Source organism: Lucilia cuprina, chromosome 4 (assembly GCF_022045245.1).
Source record: "Lucilia cuprina isolate Lc7/37 chromosome 4, ASM2204524v1, whole genome shotgun sequence".
Classification (NCBI taxonomy): domain Eukaryota; kingdom Metazoa; phylum Arthropoda; class Insecta; order Diptera; family Calliphoridae; genus Lucilia; species Lucilia cuprina.
In genome coordinates, this window is record NC_060952.1 from 31,826,987 (window position 1) to 31,849,294 (window position 22,308).

Consider the following 22,308-nt stretch of genomic DNA (forward strand, 5'->3'; position numbering starts at 1 on the left):
TAGACTATAGACTAGACTATAGACTACACTATAGACTACACTATAGACTACACTATAGACTACACTATAGACTACACTATAGACTACACTATAGACTACACTATAGACAACACTATAGACTACACTATAGTCTACACTATAGAATAGACTATAGTCTACACTATAGAATACACAATAGACTACACTATAGACTACACTATAGACTACACTATAGACTACACTATAGACTGCACTATAGACTACACTATAGACTACACTATAGACTACACTATAGACTACACTATAGACTACACTATAGACTACACTATAGACTAGACTATTGACTAACTATAGATTAGACTATGGACTAGACTATAGATAAGACTATGGGCTAGACTATAGAATAGATTTTACAATAGACTAGAAAAAAGTTTTTATTAGACTATTGTTTAAACCAAACTAATGACTAGACTGGGAAAAATGTTTAAAATTGTAAAAAAATCAGAACTCAAATTACAATCGAAAAAATAGTGGGAAAAATAAAGTACCCAACTTGTGGACAAATCCGGTAACACTGCTGTCAACTGTATCTTTATCCTAACATTTATAACAGGACTTGCGCTTTTTTAATACACAAGGAAAAGAAAAACAAATGACAGGATTGTGTGTAGTTTTTTTTTTCATACACAATAACAGTAAAAAAATTTCAGATTGTCGTAGTCCACGTAATATTTTTTGTAACTCCGTAAAGAAAATATTTTTTTATTAAAAAAAACATATAAATAATATGTTAAAAATGTTTTAATTAAACAAAAGCAAATTTACGCAGTGCACATTTAAAGAAAATTAATTAATAATTTATATAAAATATAATAAATTTAAATCAAACATTTAAATAAAATTTTATTTAAAAGTGAAAGTTGTATGTGACCGTCAGAAAATAACGATTTTTTGCTATTTTTTTCTACAGTTATTTACTGAGATCTAATAAACATTTTCAAAAGTAAGTCTATTATCTTAAAAAAAAAACAATTACAATGAATTAGTGATTTTGTCAAAAACTTAATTATATTTCAAATAACTTGTAATTTGTTTAATAAAAACGGGTGCTGTTGTGTCTCTCAACATAAATTATGTATAACATTTTACTATACCCACATATTTGCAAGTAGGGTAGTTTTTTTCGGAAAAACGACCAAAAAAATATAATCGTGTATAGGTATTTCAAAAAGAAGAAGTAGAAAGAATAACAATATATACAACAAATTAGGGTTCTATAATAATCGAACAATCGACTTTTTGTCGAAAAAAGTCGAAGTCGAATATTTTGTTCCAAAAAAGTCGATAACTCGACTATCGTCCAAGCAAAAAGTCGACTTTGTAAATAAAAGTCGAAAAAAGTCGAAAAAAGTCGGAAAAAGTCGGAAAAAGTCGGAAAAAGTCGAAAAAAGTCGGAAAAAGTCGAAAGAAGTCGAAAAATTCGGAAAAAGTCGAAAATAATCGGTAAAAGTCGAAAAATGTCCCAAAAAAAAGTCGAAAAGTCGGAAAAAGTCGAAAATAGAAAGAAATCGGAAAAACTCAAAAATTGCAACAAATAGAAAAAATATAAATATTTTTTTTATTAATAATAATAATACATAATAATAATATAATGTTAAATGGCAACAATATAAATTTTGCGCTTCTGGCAACTTTATAAATTTTTAACTCTGGTCGGAAAAAGTCGAAAATAGTCGAAAAAAGTCGGAAAGTCGAAAATAGTCAAAAAAGAAAAAAAGTCAAAAATAGCCGAAAAGTCGGAAAAAGTCGACTATTTATAAAATATTAAAAGTCGAAAAATCGAAAAATCGACTTAAATGAAAAAAGTCGAAAAATCGACTTTTAACTAAATGCAAAAAGTCGAAAGTCGAAAATTCGACTTTTCATAAAATGCAAAAAGTCGAAAAGTCGACTTTTCGTTTCAACTATAGAACCCTACAACAAATCTTTTTATGTTAATTTTGACATTTTATTATACACGCATATCCGGTGCTATGCAAAATCATGTTGTCTAGGACAGAGTAATAAGTACAAACGCCAAAAAAATACACACGCTTTATATATTTTGGAAACCTGTCTATATGTATTGTATGTATTAATGTCTGTCTGTATCTGTAGACAAAGTTGAAAAAAAGTAAAAGTTTCCATATGTAGCAGCAAATTGAAAATTGAAAGTTGTATATTTTGAATATTTAAAAGGACCTTACTTATGTCATGCAAGCATTTATTTTTCAAACTCATTCCTAAAGTTTGCTGTTTGGTGAGGTCATTTGCATGTTTAAACTCATAATAATAAATTCTAGGAATGGGAAAAGAAATGACACTAACTTTTAAGTTATGAGTAAGTACTTCTAGGTAGATCATTATATAGTATAATGTGTCATCCATGTAAAAGGAGATAATCTAGTAACTTTTAATTATGTATTTTAATCCTTAAATACATAACGTACCATGGTATATTACTATCTAGTTCTAACAAATTATGCTCAATATAAGTTAATGTGAATTGTATAACTGTTAATACAATTAGCAGTATAGCCCTCATCCCTTTTAAATCAGTCTAAAATATACAAAATTATACAAATGCATGTTTTTTATGGTTCATCGATATTTCCACCTTTATTAAATAATTCGTTTTGTTTTACCCATAACAAAATCATTTTGCATGATTCGATTTCTATATCATACTTAAGCCATTTAAACAATATTTAAGATTTTTAAACAAAAAACACTAGCAAAAACGGAGTAGTTTTCATACAAAATTTTAAAAATTGTTTTCTTTTTATTTCGCTGAATTCGGGCATTAATGCATAATTAAAAATGTAATTTAAAGAACATTATTTTTATACCCTTCACATTCGTAAGAAGGGTATATTTAAGTTTGTCATTCCGTTTGTAATTTCTATAATATAATTTTCCGACCCTATAAAGTATATATATTCTGGATCCTTATAAATAGCGGAGTCGATTAAGCCGTGTCCGTCTGTCTGTCTGTTGAAATCAGTTTTTAGAAGACCCCAGATATCGGCGAGATCCGAATCTTCAATAATTCTGTTAGACATGCTTTCGAGAAGATCGCTATTTAAAATCAGCAAAATCGGGCGGTAAATAACGGAGATATGAGCAAAAATCCGAGACAACCTCTGAAAATTTCATCAAAAAATGTCATATTTTTTCATGCTTTGTAAAAAAAAGGTGTACACGTGTGTGGTGGCCCCAAGCAACCTGACTACCCAGATGACCAACCATTTTAACATGGGCTTGTCCTACTAGGAAGTCAATTGTCACTCTACACGCTACAAAGAGGCAGTAAAGGGACGATTGCCTGCGCTCTCGCTTACAAAGGGGACACTAAACTTTAGATGCCTTGTGTATTTTGTTTTTTATTTCGTTTAGCGTTGTTGTAGTTCATTTTGTTTAGCTTTTGGTGTAATAATAATGTAGTCGGGAAAAAATTTAAAATTTATAAAACTAAGATGTTTAAAATACACTATGGTGATTTTGAAACTGTCATCTGAGGAGTAATGACAATATGGTCAAAAACTATTTTCCATTTCAGGACCGAGGCTAATTTACTGTCTCAATTAAATATATGTGACAGTGACAAAAGAGCTACCTAAACTCCTTTGGACAAATTTTATTTGCTTTAAACCCTACATGACCAAAATATACAACTTTCACCGATAGAGCTGAAAATTTTCTGGCCTATTATCAAATAGTACTAAATAGTAGTTTTCGGGGGGTAGGTAATAAGGCTGTTGTTAATTATCAGGACAACCAAAAATATGCTCTAAAAATGTTTTTTAACTATACTTAAGACTTTATATAAGCATGAAGACGCCTTCATTTGTAAAATCCGTTAAGTCATCTGTAAGTTCAATCTGTTAAATTAAAAATTAGGGTTTAGCCCCCTCGTTATATCTATATGATTTCAAGATAACGACAACCAAAACTATGCTCTAAAAAGTGTTTTTTAACCATATTTGAGACCTTATAAAATCAAGAAGAACCCTAATTTATAAAATCCGTTATAATATCTGAAAGTCGAATCTGTTAACTAAAAAATAAAGGTTTAAGCTCTATCAATCATATCTTTATGATTCTTCAAGATATCAATCATAAAATTACGAAAACTTAAAAACATTTCATTTAAGCATATGCAATTAAAATATGCGATTATAAAAAATATCTGTAACGAAAAAATATCCAAAAATATGCTCTTAAAACATAAAATTCATCACTTAATTATATAGTTTCTCTTGTGTTAAGGGGGGCCCGAGAACAGAAATCTACCGTGAGGAGAGAAAATTTTAGTATAAATCAAATTAAATATAAGTGTTGTGTATTAAACGCACCAGCTAAAAACTTAGCCGGCTTATTGTCGTTTTAAAGCCAACGCCGTAATATTTATTGACAGTCGCCGTCATTAATATTTAACGGCACAGGACTTTGGTATATTGTCACGGAAAATAGAAGAATAAAAAGAAATTTTGTAAAGCATAATAAAGAACTTTTTGGTAGATAAAAGTACAAAACAATAATAAAAACATTATTAGTTTTTTAAATGCAGTGCAAATTAAAAGCAAATAAAAATATGTCAATAAATTTATGTGTTTTAAAAGAAAGAAATGTGTAAAAAGTTTTTTAAAACATGTAGTAAAGTGTTTAAAACAAAAATAGAAATTCAGTTGGAAAATCAAATCAAAAATATGGAATTTACAAGAATATACTGTAAGATTTAATAAAAATATGCTTATATATACGAAATCTTTTTTAATAACAACTTTTTTTACTATTTTAATTGTATCATTAAAAGTTCGGAAATTCTTGTGTAGCTAAATTCTTTGTCTGCTCTTATTTTAGGACATCTTGCGTCTGTTGTGTAAATTCTTTTCCAATACTTTTATAGCTTTTCCTCTTTAGTACCTATAGTGGCTGCTATGCGAGTTTGTGCTAATGTGTATAATATCATGTATTCCGAAAAGTCAGAATCAGTTACTAGTGCATTTTAGTGATGTTCTTTCATGTCACAATTTTAATATGTCTTGGCCTCTTTACTTTTTTTTACAAAAGTGATCAATACAAATTTAAGATCGGTAAAAATAAATTTATATTTGCCATATTATGTACAGAAATTGTTGGTATCCAAGCGTTATAGTTCATACAATATGGCCTTGTCTGTCCAATAAAGTGCAAAAAATACAAAACAAGGAAAAATTATAACAAAATGATCAACTCCCCCATAAATCAAAACAAATCTGTACTTGTATTCAATATAAAACAAGTAGGAAAGTATAGTCGGGCATGGTCGCCATATAATACCCTACACCATGAGTATATTTAAAAAAATTGTATTTTTTTTAAAGAAACTTTTATGTTGAATATTAGCATAAATCCAAAATATTTAAGCAATTTATTGATAAAAAAACTAAAATTTCTAAATGAGGCATTATATAGGTCAAATATGGGCCGATCCTCGGTAAATTTGGGAAAAGTATATATTTTTCAATAACAGTTAGTTTTGTTGAGTTTCATTGCGATACAAATGGTTACAAGTCAATTTTATACGTTTAAGACATTTTTGAAGGGGGGTTTGTATGGGGGCTAGGGTCAAATAAGGGCCAATCCTTACGAAAATCTTCAGTGTCATTTATACTCATATAAAACTTATTTGTGCAATTATGGCATAAAAAGTTCAAATCGGGAGGTACGGTTGTATGGGGGCTAGGTGAAATAATGAACCGATTTCAACCATTTTCAATAGGCTTCGTTCCTGTGCCAAAACATGCTTGGTCCAAATTTCATAAAATTATCTTGAAAATTGCGGCCTGTACCTTGCGCACAAGGTTTACATGGACAGCCAGCCGGACAGACGGACGGAAATGTTTTAATCGACTCAAAAAATGATTCTGAATCGATCGGTATACTTAAAGGTGGGTATTGGACCAATATATATTTATGTTACCAACATCAGCACAAACGAATAATATCCTCCCCACTATAGTGGTGTAGGGTATAATAATGTTAAATTTTATAGCACGGTTAGAAAACGTAGATATGGAAACAATTTGGTAATTGTTTCTGACGTTTAGAGCGGGTTAAATGAATACGACTACATCTATATCTTAAGTCACAATTTGTCTTTTTAATCTTAGCTAAGTAGGTATGTACGAACGTAATTATTTTCTAGCTAAATCGACTTAGAAAATGATTGCAAGCCGCTTGGTATAGCACCAATATTATTGTGCGTTACAAATATCAGCACAAACCCAATATACCCTCCCCATTAAAGTGGTGTAGGGTATAAAAAGTGGGGTTGAATTTGGAATTTTTATAAAATAAAAATTTTTCCAAAATGTTTGTAATAAATTTAAAAATAAAATTATACAATTAAAAAAATAAAAGAAAAATTAAAAAAAATAATTTAAAATAAAAAACCCAATTAAATTTTATAATTATGTATTTAATTGCCCACAACTGTAGGCGGCTTGTTGCCGTTTATTTTTATCCATTAGTTTATTAGACAACAAGAAAAGATGTTTTCTGTTTTATTTATTTTTTTTGTTATTTAAATGTGTGTTTGTTTACATTTCTATATTGCCTTGATTTGTGATTTTGTTGCATTCTAAAATGATCGTATGCCCGCCAGCCAGCCACCACCACAATATTTCCCCCAACCTGTGGTTTTGTCATATATTTGCTTTCAATATTTAACCCATTTTTCTTCAACTGTGTTTATATATTTATTTTATTTAATATTTCTTTTTGTGTTTGACTTATTTATGAATTCTTACTAATTATTATCATATTTTTTTCCGAAGTTGTTGTTGTTGTCGTTGTTCATATCTTTCTTAAAGCAACAAAAATAATTTACAAAAAAAATAAAATTTAATAATAGTGAAATTTTTGTTTTGTTGTGAGGAAAATGATGTAGCTGATGATTCAGTTGTACAATTTTTTGTTTAAAAAAATATCTACAAAAATATATGAACATATTTATATAGAATTTATGTATAAATGAATGCATGTATGTACAGTATTATTCGAAACCTAAGCAACTTTTTTTGGCATTGTATACAAAGTGCTATATTTTCTATTTTAATTGATTTATTCAAAATTATATAATTGAAAATAATAACATTATGTGTCTACATTATAATAACAACAACAAAAGTTTAATTCCATTTCGCTGTGAGTTACAAGAAAATAATAACTGAATTAACTCCATAAATAGCTGTTCGAAACTTAAGCAACTTTTTGATTTTCTTATTAAAAACTTTGGTCCCTTTGAGTTCCAAACACCTTTATGGAATAGATTAGTTACTAGTGTAGTTCGTAATTAATCCCAAGCGGATCTTAAGCCATTCGCAAGCTGCAATGTTTTCTAAAACTGCGAATTTCAACCCAGCGTTTCAGAATGCCGAACAGCATCTCTAAGAGACTTGAGTCGGGAGATTTTGATGGACAGTCAAATAATTTGGGTCGCATTACTCGATAACTACTCTTAGATCAACTTTTCCAAAGGTTTTGGTTCATTATCATACTGAAAATCGCAATAAATTAAGTTGTTCTGTTCGTTGTTCTCAATCATATAATTCATTTTGTCGGCGAAAAACGTCCCAAGAAGAAAAACAATCCAACTCTGTTTGTGTTTCAACATCAGGACTAACCCTTCTCTTCAAAAATCATGGCCGCACCCTTAAATTTTTGCTCTACATTCATTATTGGGCCTTCACTAAAAGGATATGTTATAATATTATATAATTACTTTCTTGTAACTCACGGCGAAATGGAATTAAACTTTTGTTGTTGTTAGTATAATGTAGACACATAATATTTTTATTATCAATTATATAATTTTGAATAAATCAATTAAAATAGAAATTATAGCACTTTGTACACAATGCCAAAAAAAAGTTGCTTAGGTTTCGAACAATACTGTATATAAACATTAATAAATACATTGTATATCTTTTTTAATTTTATATTTTTGTTTATTTTGATTTATTCTTTTCATTTTAATATGTTATTTTTACACACATTTATCGTAGTTCGAAAGAATGAACTTAATTGCTGTGTTTGTTGACAACTACAATGAGCTTTCGTTTTATACTGTTGATCCATATGTCTAAACAGTATTACTGCTATATGTTGTTTACACACTCAATTCATTATCTGAGATTTCCTTATAATTGTTATTGAAAAATTTTATACATTATATCACAAGACCTTGGAAATTCCAAAAATTTAAATAAAAGTCTTCTATATAATGCACTCAATTTAAAGAAATAAGAATAATTGAATAAATCTTCAAGTGGACATTATTCATACGAATTACATATGTATAAGAATTTTATAGTGATATTATCACATAATTGTAAACTTTACTTCAAATTTTATTTAAAAATGTAAAATTTACGACATAAACATCATAAATACACAGTGTTGCCACAACAAAATTTCTTTTCTAACCAAAATTCGAATAAAAAATAACCAAATTAAGAAAAAAGTAAACAACATTATTTTTATTTGTTTTATGTTTAAATTTGGACATTAAAATGACAAATTCATTTTCTGAAGTGGAAAAATTTTGTCGCTAAACTGGTATTATGAAGACAGTTATGAGCGCTAAAGTAATTTTCTGTACAGGATCTCTTATGAGACGTATGGTCAATTATGACAGAGATATTTTAGTTCCTTTATTATGTTGAATTTTGTCTCTATATTGCAGTACATTATGAACTTTAAAGTCATTTTCAGAGGATACTTTTTATGAGGGATAGAGTCAATATATACCGATATATAAATACAGAACTAAAAGTCATGGTGAGATAGTAGAAGTCAAAGGTCATGAGTATCAAATCTTTGCATATATCGCGATTATTGTTCGTCGTATGAGTTTAGATGTTATTACAACTTTTATATACAATACAATTTAATTTTCCTTATCTGTGTTACTTAAAAATACCACTTGATTAATACTTTAAAGATATTGTGATACTATTCTTGCATCAATTAGCAGAAAATACTTTATTTATTCTTATTAAATCATTTATCTTAGAATTTCGGCTAATTAGCACAATAATTGTTTATGCAAAATTTCAAATAGGTATAGAAGTTGCAATTATACTTTAAATTTTAAATTTAATTTGGAAGACATAATCTACTTACTACGTAGACTATTCCCACCATATAAGTATCGCGAGTTCTTTACATAAAAAGTTCCAATAGAAATATTAAAGGAAGGACGGACGAGTTTGAATCGACCCAAAAAGTGATTTTAAGTTCATGGATGCACCAAAAGGAGAGAGAGGAAATATTATTTACGGTGTTAGATTGACTAATGTAAATTAAATAATTTTACGGCGTTGTTATGATTTTAATCAACTCATTTCATATGTGGAAAACTCATAGGTAGTTTTTTTTAATTTTATTTTTTGAATAAAAGCAAACAGTATTTAGTTCAATTGTTTGCAAAAAATAACCAATTTTGGTTAATAATAACCAAAGTGACAACACTGTTAATACATCTTGTTAAAATTATGTTCTCTTATACAAATTCCCCGACCACTGCGTTAACTTATTTTTAAAGTGATTTATATTAAAAATGTCATAACCAGTGCCTGTTTCTGTAACTCTCGCATCGAGAAGTTTCTCGCATGAAACAGTGAAATTGAAGAAAAAACAATGTGAATTGAAACAAAATATAATTTCTCACATGCAAGTGTTTCTGTAAGAATATTTTGTGAGAACTATCTGTCATTTATGTTTTTTGACTTAAGTTATTGGAAATTTGTGAGTAAAAGTGTTTCTGTAAGAAAATTTTGTGAGAAGTTTCTCACATGAACTGTCAAAAAAACTCACATATTAAAACGGTACGGAAAGGAAATTTTTAAGTAAATAAAATTTAATTTAAACATGAATTATATGAAACAATGAAAAAGTAATGTTATATTTATAATTATTTAAGATTTAAAAAAATATTGTTCACTAATTTTTAGAAAATGAAGGAATTTCGGATATACAGAAGCAAATGCTAAAAAAAGTACGTGGACATAAACTTAGAATTTGCCAAGGGCAAATTTAGTGGGATAATTTTTCGAACAATTTTCATTTAATTTCTATATTTTTTGTTTATTTATTCTTCGTTCATAAATTTGTTCGGTAATTTTTGTTTCCTTCTTTTAATTTTTGTGTTTTTGGCAGCTGTTTTATTGGAAATTTCCAATAAAAACGTAATTCGTGCAGCCTCTTCTCACTTTAAGTTACAGAAACACTTTTTACTCACAAATCGAGAAACGATGGAATTTTTTGTTTTACACTTCTCGATGTGAGAACTTCTCACTCAAAGTTACAGAAACGGGGTACAGGATTTCTATGCAAATTCATTTTTTTAGTCAGTAACTCAAAAGAACTTTTAACTAGTTTTCTTTTCGAATCAAAGAAATTGCTACAAAATGGCATCGTTGTTGTTGCATATTTTTATAAATTTTATTATAAATTTTGCATATTTCCGACATTTTATAGCATATATTTTAATTTTTCTAAAACAAATTGTTTAAATTAAATTCACTCTCTGTCGCGAGAGAGAGAGATACTGCCATTTAATGCATATGTAGTCGATATAATCTAAACATTTGAGGTTGTTGTTGTAACAGCTTAAACTATACGATTTTTAAACAGGGGGTTCTGTATTTAGGTCCAAGCCAAAATATTGCGCTACACTAGTAAGGTTAGTCCATAAAACCATTGGAATATGTAGTGGGTATCATGGAGACTATGATCACATGATGGGCATAAATTAGGAACGGCACGGTCTCTGCGGGACCGTAAGGGTGGCTCCATCCAAATCTCAGTATTGCAGGGAGCAACGCTTGTTCGGCAGGTTCTTCACTATTTCTTTTACGGGCGTTGGCGATCTTTAAAAACGCTATTCATGCTGTAATCTGAAACCGCGGAGTTAATGGCGTCTCTATGAATGACGTGCAAAGCTGCTCCGATATATGGGAACCTGCATCTTCGGACGCTCTTCTCGTATACACGAAGGTCCTTCCAGACATGACTCGGGGGAGAATTCAACTGTGTAATGTTATGACTTCTCTGGTAACATCACAGGAGGAAGTGTTTAATGTTCTTTGACTGGGAGGACCTTCGTGTAGGTGGTGCTTCGAGGTTATTTGCATGCAACCCGTTACAGTTCATAGAGCAGCATTTTGGCGGCTTTGAATATTTTTCCACTGGGTATCACTCATCATAGGAGACCCCTCTGGATCAGCATAATTGACCACCGGCCGGCCAATTGTTTAGGTAACTAACAAGGATTCTTTGTCTATTCTTAAAGTGCTGACGGCTAGTGCTTTGAGGTCCTTTTTTCTACTTCGCAATCTGTGCGTGATTAAAGTGGCATAAGCTGAGGAGGTAAACAGCAGACAAATTTGACCCTTTTTATAAATCTTTGGGTGACTTCCTTTCTCCAGGAGGTGAAAATTGTTGCTGAAGACTTCGCTGGATGATAGTTTCAGATTACGTCCCATGAAGAAATTGTGTATTTCTCCATAATAACAATTCACTCGATAGCAAAACTCATTAACGTTTTGGCCATAATGGTACATTTGATGTACTACAATCCTTTTCCTAACAATTTAATAACACTTAAGAAATTAAAGACAGAATAAACCTTATAATTTGTTATTAAATAATTAAATTGTTTATTCAATCAAAAAATTTTTAAAATAAAAAATAAAGAAACCATAGTATGAACAACTAAACCTAAAAGGAAAACAATATCATTACAATGATAATCATCATCATTATCATCTGTTTTGGAAATGCGTCATAATTGACCAGTATAAACTGGAATAAGAACTCATAAAACGTCATTAGCAGACAATCAATTTTCAATATTCTATACTTTTTAACTTATTTATAATGCATCTTATTTGATTTGTGTATTTCTTTCTTTTCTTCAATGACAGTGACGCCTTATTTTAATGGTATGCACTTGAATATGAATATTGTGGTAAAGACAACAAAATACAAAGTCCAGTAGAATAACTTCATATAGAAAACTGACTATTCCTCTTGAGAATTCCCCCTTAACATAATATGTACCATTTAATGTTATAAGTTTGAAAAAATCGAAAAGAAGGAGAAGGCATTTGCTATAGGAAGTAGGAGTAAAGTGATACCCTTTACAATTACGTGTTAAGCTAAGTGTTGTATGCAGTTAGGAACCATTTATAAAATGTATGTACAATGTAGAATATGCATTAAGTACTAAGTATAAAAAAAGTATTGTTTATGTACAAAAATACATATCGTCATCTAAAATACAAAAGGACGTAACAACACTTTTAAAAATTTTACAGCACAGACAAAAAACTAAATAAAAACTGTTGCTATAAAAATGTATTTTTTTTTTTCAAGATTTATATTCCAACATTAAACACGTTTGATTATGACTGCACCTCCAGGACTTTCTGACTTGTGGAAAAGGCTAATTTGTTGTTACGCCCTTTTGAATTTCATGTCAATAAAATCGTAATTTTGACAATATAGTTCTGAAAATTTTGCCACAACATGTATTTTGAAGCAGCGAACCATCGTCAATCCAAAAGTAGAATTTACGCTTTTTAGCATTTCTGGTGACAATATGTACACCATGGATGAAGTAAGTGCGCAAATCAATGCCGCCATTTATGTACTATAGCTTACAACAATGACAAAATATACAAAATACTTATTACAATTGAGTTTACGAGACAATATTTATTATTATATTAATGTTCTTATATTGTCTTTGGGTATGTGTGTTTATTTGTCCTCCTCCGTTGGTGTTATTGTCAATTGCATACCAAACCAAGTGACAATAGTTACTAGTCTTGCCAGAAGTATTTAACATTTGTGACGACAATCATTCATATTCTGACGCATTTGTTTTCTTCTTTTTTAAACAAAAGAAAGAAAAAAACAAAGCTAACCAGCCGGTCGTCTATTCCTTCAGATGGTAGTATAAAATACAAAAATAGTTATTCAGCATTTAATTTGAATATTAAAAGTCCAGTTTTTATGTTACAGTTTACTTTACGATTATTTTTCAGAATTTTTGTTTTCTCGCAATTGTATTAAGAAAAATATAAAATTATTTATATATGTGAGCAGTTAGAGTGGATAAAGTTAATCCTAATTCTTGTTTCGGAAAAGCCATCCCAATCTTAACATCACACAGTTGGATACGACCCAAGTTATGTCAGGAAGGATCTGCGATGAAAACATATGCAAATATGTACAGGACCCACTAGACCAGTCCTTGTATTCGGTAGCTTTGAACGACATTCATAGAGACGCCATAATTTCCGCGGTCACAGGATACCGCATGAACGTTGTACTTGGAGGTCGCCCACCGCCCATTGCAGACACGGAAGGAAGCCTGTCGCGAAAAACAAGAGTTGTTCTGGCAATGCCTACTAATCACGTATAGACCGTGCCGTCCCCAACGAATGTCCTGCATGTGGCCAGGGCACTCATGACACCCACCACATATTCAACTGTTCAGCCAACCCTACTTTACTCTGTCCAATGGATTTATGGACGCATCCAGTTGAAGTAGCACAATATTTAGGTCTGGACATTGATGTAGAACCCCCAACTAGATTATTGCATAGTTTTAGCTGTTACAACAACAGTCAGTCTTAATTAGATTCGGAAATTTTTTAGTTCTAGATAGTCCTAGATAGTTAGGACAAACCTGAACAAATTTTAGCAGGCACATAACTGCAAGTATTCGTTCAGATTAGCAGTTGAGAAAATGCTCCCTTCAAGTATCTTTAAGAAGAGGCTCAGAATATTATTACATAAACTTAACTTATTACATAAATACAACATTTTTTAAAGTCTCATTACAATTGGATCTCCGCTCCAAAACGAGCCGATTTTCAATCTACCGAAGATTGTCAACTTAGCTGTATGAACCGGAAGTTTTTCCCCAGGGAAGGACATTCAGTCACAGCCAATCAGTTACAACAACAACGTTTTTTAATTACTTGTAATAAATAATAGATTGATATAGTATGATAGTATGGTATGTGGGAAGTTCATCCGGATTCGGAGGCCATTATTTCTAGCACTTTGTTATCGCTGAAGAAGAAATCTGCAGTTGTGACAAACTTAAGGTTTAAATATTTCGAGATTGAAAACAACTAATAAATTCGAAAATTTTTTAATGTTTTGAATATAAAATGAGAAAGTAATGTTCTTTCGCATTTAGAGGAACGGCAGTTAGTCTGGTAGAACGGAGGTGGTGGGTTCGATTTCCACCTAAGGCACCAGTTAAGGAGCACACGACAGGCCCAATAGAGGCCTTTCTGTGATGTATATAGTCCTCCCTTCAAACTAACTATACTTAAACATATTTTTAAATAAATGTGACTAAATCTGATTTCGTTAACATCATGAAATTGAGAAACCTGTGGATCTCAATCCAATATCAATGTATGACCTCTAAGGGCGAGTTTTTCTGATAAAGATAATCTTCATTCTTTGGTTAAACCTGGTTTAATATATGTTTCATGTTTTTCAGTTATCAGTAAAGTTACTTATTATCATAGTTTAACTGAGTGTAATTGGCCAATAAACTCAAGTTATAAGTGAGAAAACACAATTAACAAAAACAATAAAACAATGATTTCGGAAGAACAAAAACATAATATTGTAAGTAAATTGCAATTTTCTGATTTGTTTTGTTTCATTAATTATTGTTTTAAATGTTTACTTAACATTTTTCCAAAATTTTCCATTTTACAAAAGTATTGTTTGTAAAAACAGCTGTTCATTGTTTATGTTTATAAGTGAAAATTTGGCAATACTAACAAATGTAACTGAGCTTAAATCTAAAACTGAAAAACACAATTAACGGTTAAAGTCCGCCTAAATTTGTTCGAGTTTAATCTTACAGCAAGTTAAGCCTAGTTTAACTGATAAGTAAGAAACCCGCCCTAAGTAATGTTTGAACTAGATCAGTTAGAAACAACAGGATTGAGGATTGATATTATACTATAATTAGTTTAAGATTAACTAATCTGATCATTAAACTTCAACTTGGAAACTTGAACTTGATTTTTGTTCGCAAGTTTTTTTTTTATATTTTAATAAAAGTTTTTTTTAAATCCACTGAAATTTGACAATTTTCTACGATAGTATTATGGACTTACTGACTAACTATAGAGTTTTCTTATAACTATATTCTTGTTACATTTTTTTTATAAAAATTTCTTATGTGATTAAGTAATCTGATCACGTTTCTTGCATTAAAAAATTCCATAATATTATCTGTTTGACATACAAACCACAACAATACTTATTTTTTTGTTACAATATTGCCCTTAAATTAATTGCATTTTATGCTTAATGAAGCACAAGTGTTTATTTATTATAATTTTTTCTTTATTTTTTATATAGAATGGTAATAAAAAAACATTTTCCGGTTGTTACCAAAATGGTTTGGAAATTAAAAAAAAAATCAATCATGATCGTGTATTTCAGTTTATCGAATATTATAAAATTCATAAATGAATTTTGTTCATATTTTTGTTTATTTGAGAACTAATTTTAGTTTGAACCAGGAGTGGAAAATTGCAGATCTTTTAGTACTTTTTGACAACGAAAATTTTAACAGTATCCCAAACATATAGATAATAGATTATTACATAGAATTATCAATCGCTAAGTATATACATAATATTCCTTAGAATAGATAATAATATAATCAATCGACTAAATCAAAGACTAAGAATAGTCTATCAATAGCTTATGGTTGGTTGGTGGGTTTACGTGGTAGTTCACTATGCGCGAACAGTCAAGTAGAGTCAAGAGACTCTACTTGTCGGGACCACTCCACTTGTCAGATGTAGTATATTACAGTTTGAGATCAAGCCTATAGCAGTGAGAAATCTTAGGATATCATTAAGGTTAGTTCCTGATATCTTTCCAAGATTAGATAAGAAGTAGCTGCCAAGGAAACGGTTCTTTTTCACAGATAGAGAAAGTCCGTTTCTTCCTTTTTCATGTCTTTGCAACTGCGACAGTGTTCATTGAAAGGTAGCCCAAGCCTACTAGCACGTCTGCCTAGAACACATTGTCCCGTCTACTTCGGTTCATAAGGAGACTTGTGCGTTTCCCATTGAAAAAGGGCCATAACATCTTGGACGCAAGCGAGAGTAATGTCAGACAGGCGACCTAGCCCCAGATCCTTCATGCATTACTTTAATAATAGGGAAATGGTAGTATAAGAATTTAGTGAGAGAAGTCCCAAAAAAAAATCGCTGGTGAGAACATAAAAAATCCTCCAAGTTTCGGTTTAGATGAATCTCTTGGATTCTTAAAGGTTTTGTTTTTATTTCAAAATTGTCTTTGAAACTTTTCTTTCATCTTTAAAGTATTTCTAAAAGTACTTTTAATTAAATATTGAAAAATATTGTTGAAAAATACTAAAATTTTTAATTTTTAGCAAAAACAAAAAATCCCGAACAAATTAAATAATGATTAATAAAACAATATCTTTCCCTTAATCAAACTTTTGTAAATGACTTCATATTTTTCTTTCTTATTACAGATTTTCCTAACAAAACTTAAAGGAAACAATAGTTGGAAAAAAACTGAATCACAAAATTATCTACGAAAACACCAAAGTGTACATCTAAAACCCCAACGTCGTCACCGTCGTCGTCGTCTTTGTCAATATCTTTAGATTATTTTATTTTGTTCTTTATTATATTCTTTTGTATTGATATCTATATACAGCGTCGTTTTGGGCAGCAAATTGTCATTACCAAACGTAAAACTGGGAAAAATTATGAACTTGTGTTCATCGGTCGGTGCAACAGCATCATCGACATCGTTAGCATCAGACGATTCACAACAAGAAACAACAACTGCCTGTGGTGGCGGTGGTGGTGGTGGTAGTGCGTCAAATTCATCTGCCTGTGCTGGAGGCGGCGGTGGTGGTGGAGGAGGTGCTGTAGCATTGACAACACATTGTTTTGGTAATTTAACAACGCCCAGTTTACATACATCTGCCTCAACAAGTTCACATCATCATTCACATCATAATCAGGGAAATAGTAGTTCAAATAACAACGAAATGCCACCAGAAACCAGACCTAAAGTGGTGACTGTCAAGCACCCCGAATCGAATAAACCAAAACCGACAATGAAAAAAACGAAACCCATACAAGCCGATCAAGATGTTATCAAGGCACTGCAAAGATGTCGAGATGAAGGTGGGATGCGTAATGTTACAATAAAACTTTCTTAATATTTTAATAATTTTTATTACAAATTTTCAGGCATAAAACGTTTGGATCTGAGTAAATCATCCATAACTGTTATACCGCCCAGTGTTAAAGATTGTGTACATTTAACCGAATTGTATTTGTATAGTAATAAAATCGGTCAATTGCCTCAAGAAATTGGTCATTTGGTGAATTTGAAAACCTTGGCCTTGAATGAAAATTCTCTCACCTCATTACCCGATACCCTGCAAAATTGCAAACAACTTAAGGTGCTGGATTTAAGACACAATAAATTGGCGGAAATTCCCGCTGTCATCTACAAACTGCGCTCTCTTACTACCTTATATTTGAGATTCAATCGTATCACATTGGTGGCTAATGATTTAAGAAATTTAACCAACCTCACTATGTTAAGTTTAAGAGAGAATAAGATACGCGAATTGGGCGACTGTATAGGTGCTTTGGTTAATTTAACTACACTGGATGTGTCACACAATCACTTGGAACATTTACCCGAAGATATTGGAAATTGTGTGAATTTAAGTGCTTTGGATTTGCAGCACAATGAACTGCTAGACATACCCGAGACTATAGGAAATCTAAAGAATTTAGTACGTTTAGGTTTACGCTACAATCGCTTGAGTTCGGTGCCGAATTCGCTCAAGAATTGCAAATGTATGGATGAGTTTAATGTGGAGGGCAACAGTATTACCCAACTGCCAGACGGTTTATTAGCATCACTAAGTGCTTTGACCACCATCACACTGTCACGCAATGCATTCAGCAGTTATCCCACTGGTGGTCCAGCACAATTCACTAATGTTTATAGTATTAATTTGGAACACAATCGTATTGATAAAATACCCTATGGTATATTTTCTCGTGCCAAGGGTTTAACTAAACTAAATATGAAGGAAAATGTCTTGACAGCTTTACCGCTGGATGTTGGTACCTGGGTGAATATGGTTGAATTGAATTTGGCCACAAATGCTTTACAAAAATTGCCCGATGATATTATGAATTTACAAAATCTGGAGATTCTAATACTCTCAAATAATATGCTCAAAAAGATACCCAATACTATAGGACAGTTGCGCAAATTGCGTATTTTGGATTTGGAAGAGAATCGTATAGAGGTGCTGCCCAATGAAATTGGTCTATTGCATGAATTGCAAAAGCTAATACTACAAACAAATCAAATATCTATGCTGCCTCGTAGCATAGGACATTTAAATAATTTAACCCATTTATCGGTAAGCGAAAATAATCTACAATTTTTACCCGAAGAAATTGGCTCATTGGAAAATTTGGAAAATCTTTATATCAATCAAAATCCTTGCTTGGAAAAACTACCCTACGAGTTGGCCCTGTGCACTAACCTTAAATATCTTAACATCGACAAGTGTCCACTGAGCACCATACCGCCCGAAATACAGGCAGGAGGTCCCTCATTAGTTTTACAGTGGCTAAAAATGCATTCACCGTATAGGCAAATGTGAGTGGATGGTGTTATACGTACTTATTACGTAGGAAATGCATATTATTATCAAAATTCACCAGCGCAACAGTCACAATCACAAGAGCAAAACTAACAGAGAACCAGAAAAAAGTGTGTAATAACATGAGTATGCGTCTATGACATCTAAAAATGAAATTTAATTCATATCTTAGAGATTTTATTTATATTTCAAAAAAAAAACCCACTAACAACTACTACTACGACGACTATTTATTTAAAATAAAATTGGAACTTTTGAATGAAACCAATTTATAGAAAAAGAAAAAACGGTTCTTCGAACAATTTATTTAAAACCAAACGAATGCTTAATCAAAAAACAACTAAAAGAAAAGTTCTACATATGTATTAATAACTAACATGAAAATCTATATACATACTAATTAGAAAAAAAGAAAACATATAATAAAGCTTTAATTTGTTAAGTAAAATAACATAAAACAAAAAGAAATACTTTAAGCCTATAGAAAAATATCAGCTTAAGAAAACGTTTAAACTCGATTAAAATATTTTTTACCAAAATGCGCATAAACTTAATTACATATAGAACAACTTTTCAACACGGTGTACTTTCTTCGATTCTTCGGCTTTTGCAAAAACTTCAATAAAATTCATCGTTATTTTAACAAATCTTCAAAGTCCTCAATATAATGGTAAGTGTTTGATGTTTTTTTTTTTAATTTTGTTTTCTTTATTTTTAATTCAAAACTTTATATTAAATGGAATCAAAACGTATTTTAATTTCTTTATTATTTAAACATTTCAAAATTCCACAAAAGATGGGTGCTATGTTATTATTTTAATACTTTTTAAAACATCGAAATATTGGACTTTTTACTTACCAAACTAAGTTAGCCAAGGCAGTCGTGCATAGATGCATTAACAATTTAGTTTATAAGTAAAATGGTCTTATTATCATTTGACTCTTTTATATAGCATTAAAACTATAAGCACACAATTCTTTCTTTACCATGCCTTAACTGTTTTGAACATAGACTCTTTAAAAATGCGAATTATGTTGGAAAGGGATGTTGTTAAAGGGAATGTTAGGCCTGGGGAAGACTTATTGAATTCTAAACTATACTGTGAGAAAACCGCACATTAAACAACAAGATTGGTTCAAACATGGTCAGCAAACAAGTTTTAGTTGTAGGGGCGACAACTCTCGAAACAAGTGTTTAACTAGACGAAGTGCATAGACGATGTTGGTGTCTAGGTTAATATATTCGAAGGAAGAAGCAAGTAGGTTAAGAGAATGATGTAGAGACTCTTAATGAAAGAATTAACACCGTATAATTTCAGTTCCTCAAATAATGTTTGTCCTTGAAACATAGAAAAAAAGAAGTATCTTAAGTGAAGGATTCAGGTACAATTTTATTTGTTAAAAGTCACATGACGTATATCTTCGTTTAATCAGAGGTGGAAATGATGACAAAGTGTTTCGATTTAGGTAAAACAGTTTTTGTTTTTAACATTAGCGTTTCATTGGCGATCATGTGTTTATGGGAGAATCGGGAATAATAGAACCGAGGAAAATTCTATAATTCAAAAACGATGTCTCATCAGTTAAAGTTTTTTGTTTTGTATGCAAAAGTCAAAGGCATACTTTTTAATCGTATCTAGAACGCGATTACATATTTTTTCGCGTTTTTTACAAATGAAAAACCAGTTAAAAGTCCAAACGGAGATGTAGAATAGTCACTACAAATAACATATTCGAAATACAATTTTGGTGAAAACCCAGTGAAATTAACATAAGCTTGTCATTGACATTGAAATATCGGATTTTTACTGCTTCCTTGATGCATGAGTATAGCCTGTACTCGTTCTACCAATAAAACAATAAACAATAAATAAACTAAAACACTTCTTCTTTCACTTCTAATATCTTATTTGTAATGACTAGAGAAACCGCAAATATGCTCTAAAAAAGAGTTTTAAGCGCTTAACATATGCAGTAAAAAAAATCAAAATATGTTCTTAAAATTGTAAAAATATGCTTTAAAAATTAATATAAATATATATAATTTTTTTAACATTGAAAAGCTCAAAAAGACTGAAAACGTAATGAAATATTCAATATTTAATATCATATTTTTTGCTACACGATTTTGATAATTTGTTTATCTTATAATTTAAAGAACTATTTTCATAGAATTCCGTTTTATGTTCAAAGAACAAATAATAATCATCATTAAGAGTTTTTTTTAAACGATCTCATAAGGATTATTCTATGCTAAATTATGCTCCTATGGGTAAAATATGCCAGAATATGCTTTAAAAAATCGATGCCAGAATTCTTTAATTGACCTGAAACGTTTTATCCATGAGTCCATACGACGCACCACAAAAAACAGCTTTAACACAACCACAACTGTTTTAAAAATGCGAGTATGGCAATGAAATTCGACTTAAATAAGTTTTATATGAATCAAATTCTCTCTACAAAATTTTATGAGCATCGATCCATAATTGACCCTTCCCCTCATACAACTTTTTGACTATTTTCGACTTCTTTCGACTATTTTCCGACTATTTTTTGACTTTTTTCTAGTTTTTCCGACTATTTAAGAGTTTTTGACTTTTTTTTCCACTTTTTTAAAATTTTGGACTATTTTTGACTTGTTTCTACAATTTTCGAATTTTCGACTTTTTCCGACTTATCGACCTTTTTCGACTTATAGACTTTCAGACTTTTCGACTTTTTTGACTTTTATTAACAAAGTTGACTTTTTGACGTTTTTCACAGACGATAGTCTAGTTATCGACTTTTTTGGAACAAAATAGTCGACCTCGACTTTTCGAATTTTTTCGACAAAAAGTCGATTGTTCGATTATTCGAAAGTCGATTTATAGAATCCTAATATAAAGCCTTTTCTTGAAAATAAGTTTTTCGCCAATAAATTGCTTAAATAAATCGGAATCAAGGTAATTTTCAAGATAAATAGTTTATTATGAAAAAAGACCTAATTTATTAGGCCAAGCCCGAATATATAGTATTTTTTTCCAAGTCAAACGTTTGAAAAAATAAACTAGTGAATTTTTATTTATACAGAATATAAAGAACCAGCAGCTCATTTTCCATTGTCCCTGTACAATTCATTACAATTACAAAAGCTATGGTGATACCAGCAGTTCCAAGTTGGTTGTTTAAGTATCTGAAATGGTTTTTTGTTTTCGTTCTAGAACTAGTTGTTTTGAGACAAAAAGTTATAAAATTTTCCGCTCTTAGGGGAATATTAATTTTTTACATTTGTTATTCTTTATTTATTTTTTTATACCCTACACCACTTTAGTGGGGAGGGTATATTGGGTTTGTGCTGATGTTTGTAACATAGAAAAATATTCGTCCTATACACACCTTAAAGTATACCAATCGGCTTAGAATCATTTTCTCAGTCGATTAAGCTATGTCCGTCCGTCCGTCTGGCTGGCTGTCCATGTAAACCTTGTGCGCAATTTTGAAGATAATTAGATGAAATTTGG

The 22,308-nt window shown here is 30.5% G+C and overlaps 1 protein-coding gene across 1 annotated transcript; it reads left to right on the forward strand.

Moving 5' to 3' along the window:
* Positions 1 to 4,483: 4,483 nt before the first annotated feature.
* LOC111683472 (leucine-rich repeat protein soc-2 homolog) lies at positions 4,484 to 18,994 on the forward strand. Its single transcript, XM_046950611.1, has 3 exons — positions 4,484 to 4,749; positions 16,628 to 17,294; positions 17,361 to 18,994. The coding sequence occupies exons 2-3, from the start codon at positions 16,868 to 16,870 to the stop codon at positions 18,803 to 18,805; spliced, it is 1,872 nt and encodes a 623-aa protein (XP_046806567.1). The 5' UTR covers positions 4,484 to 4,749; positions 16,628 to 16,867; the 3' UTR covers positions 18,806 to 18,994.
* The last annotated feature ends 3,314 nt before the right edge of the window (positions 18,995 to 22,308 follow it).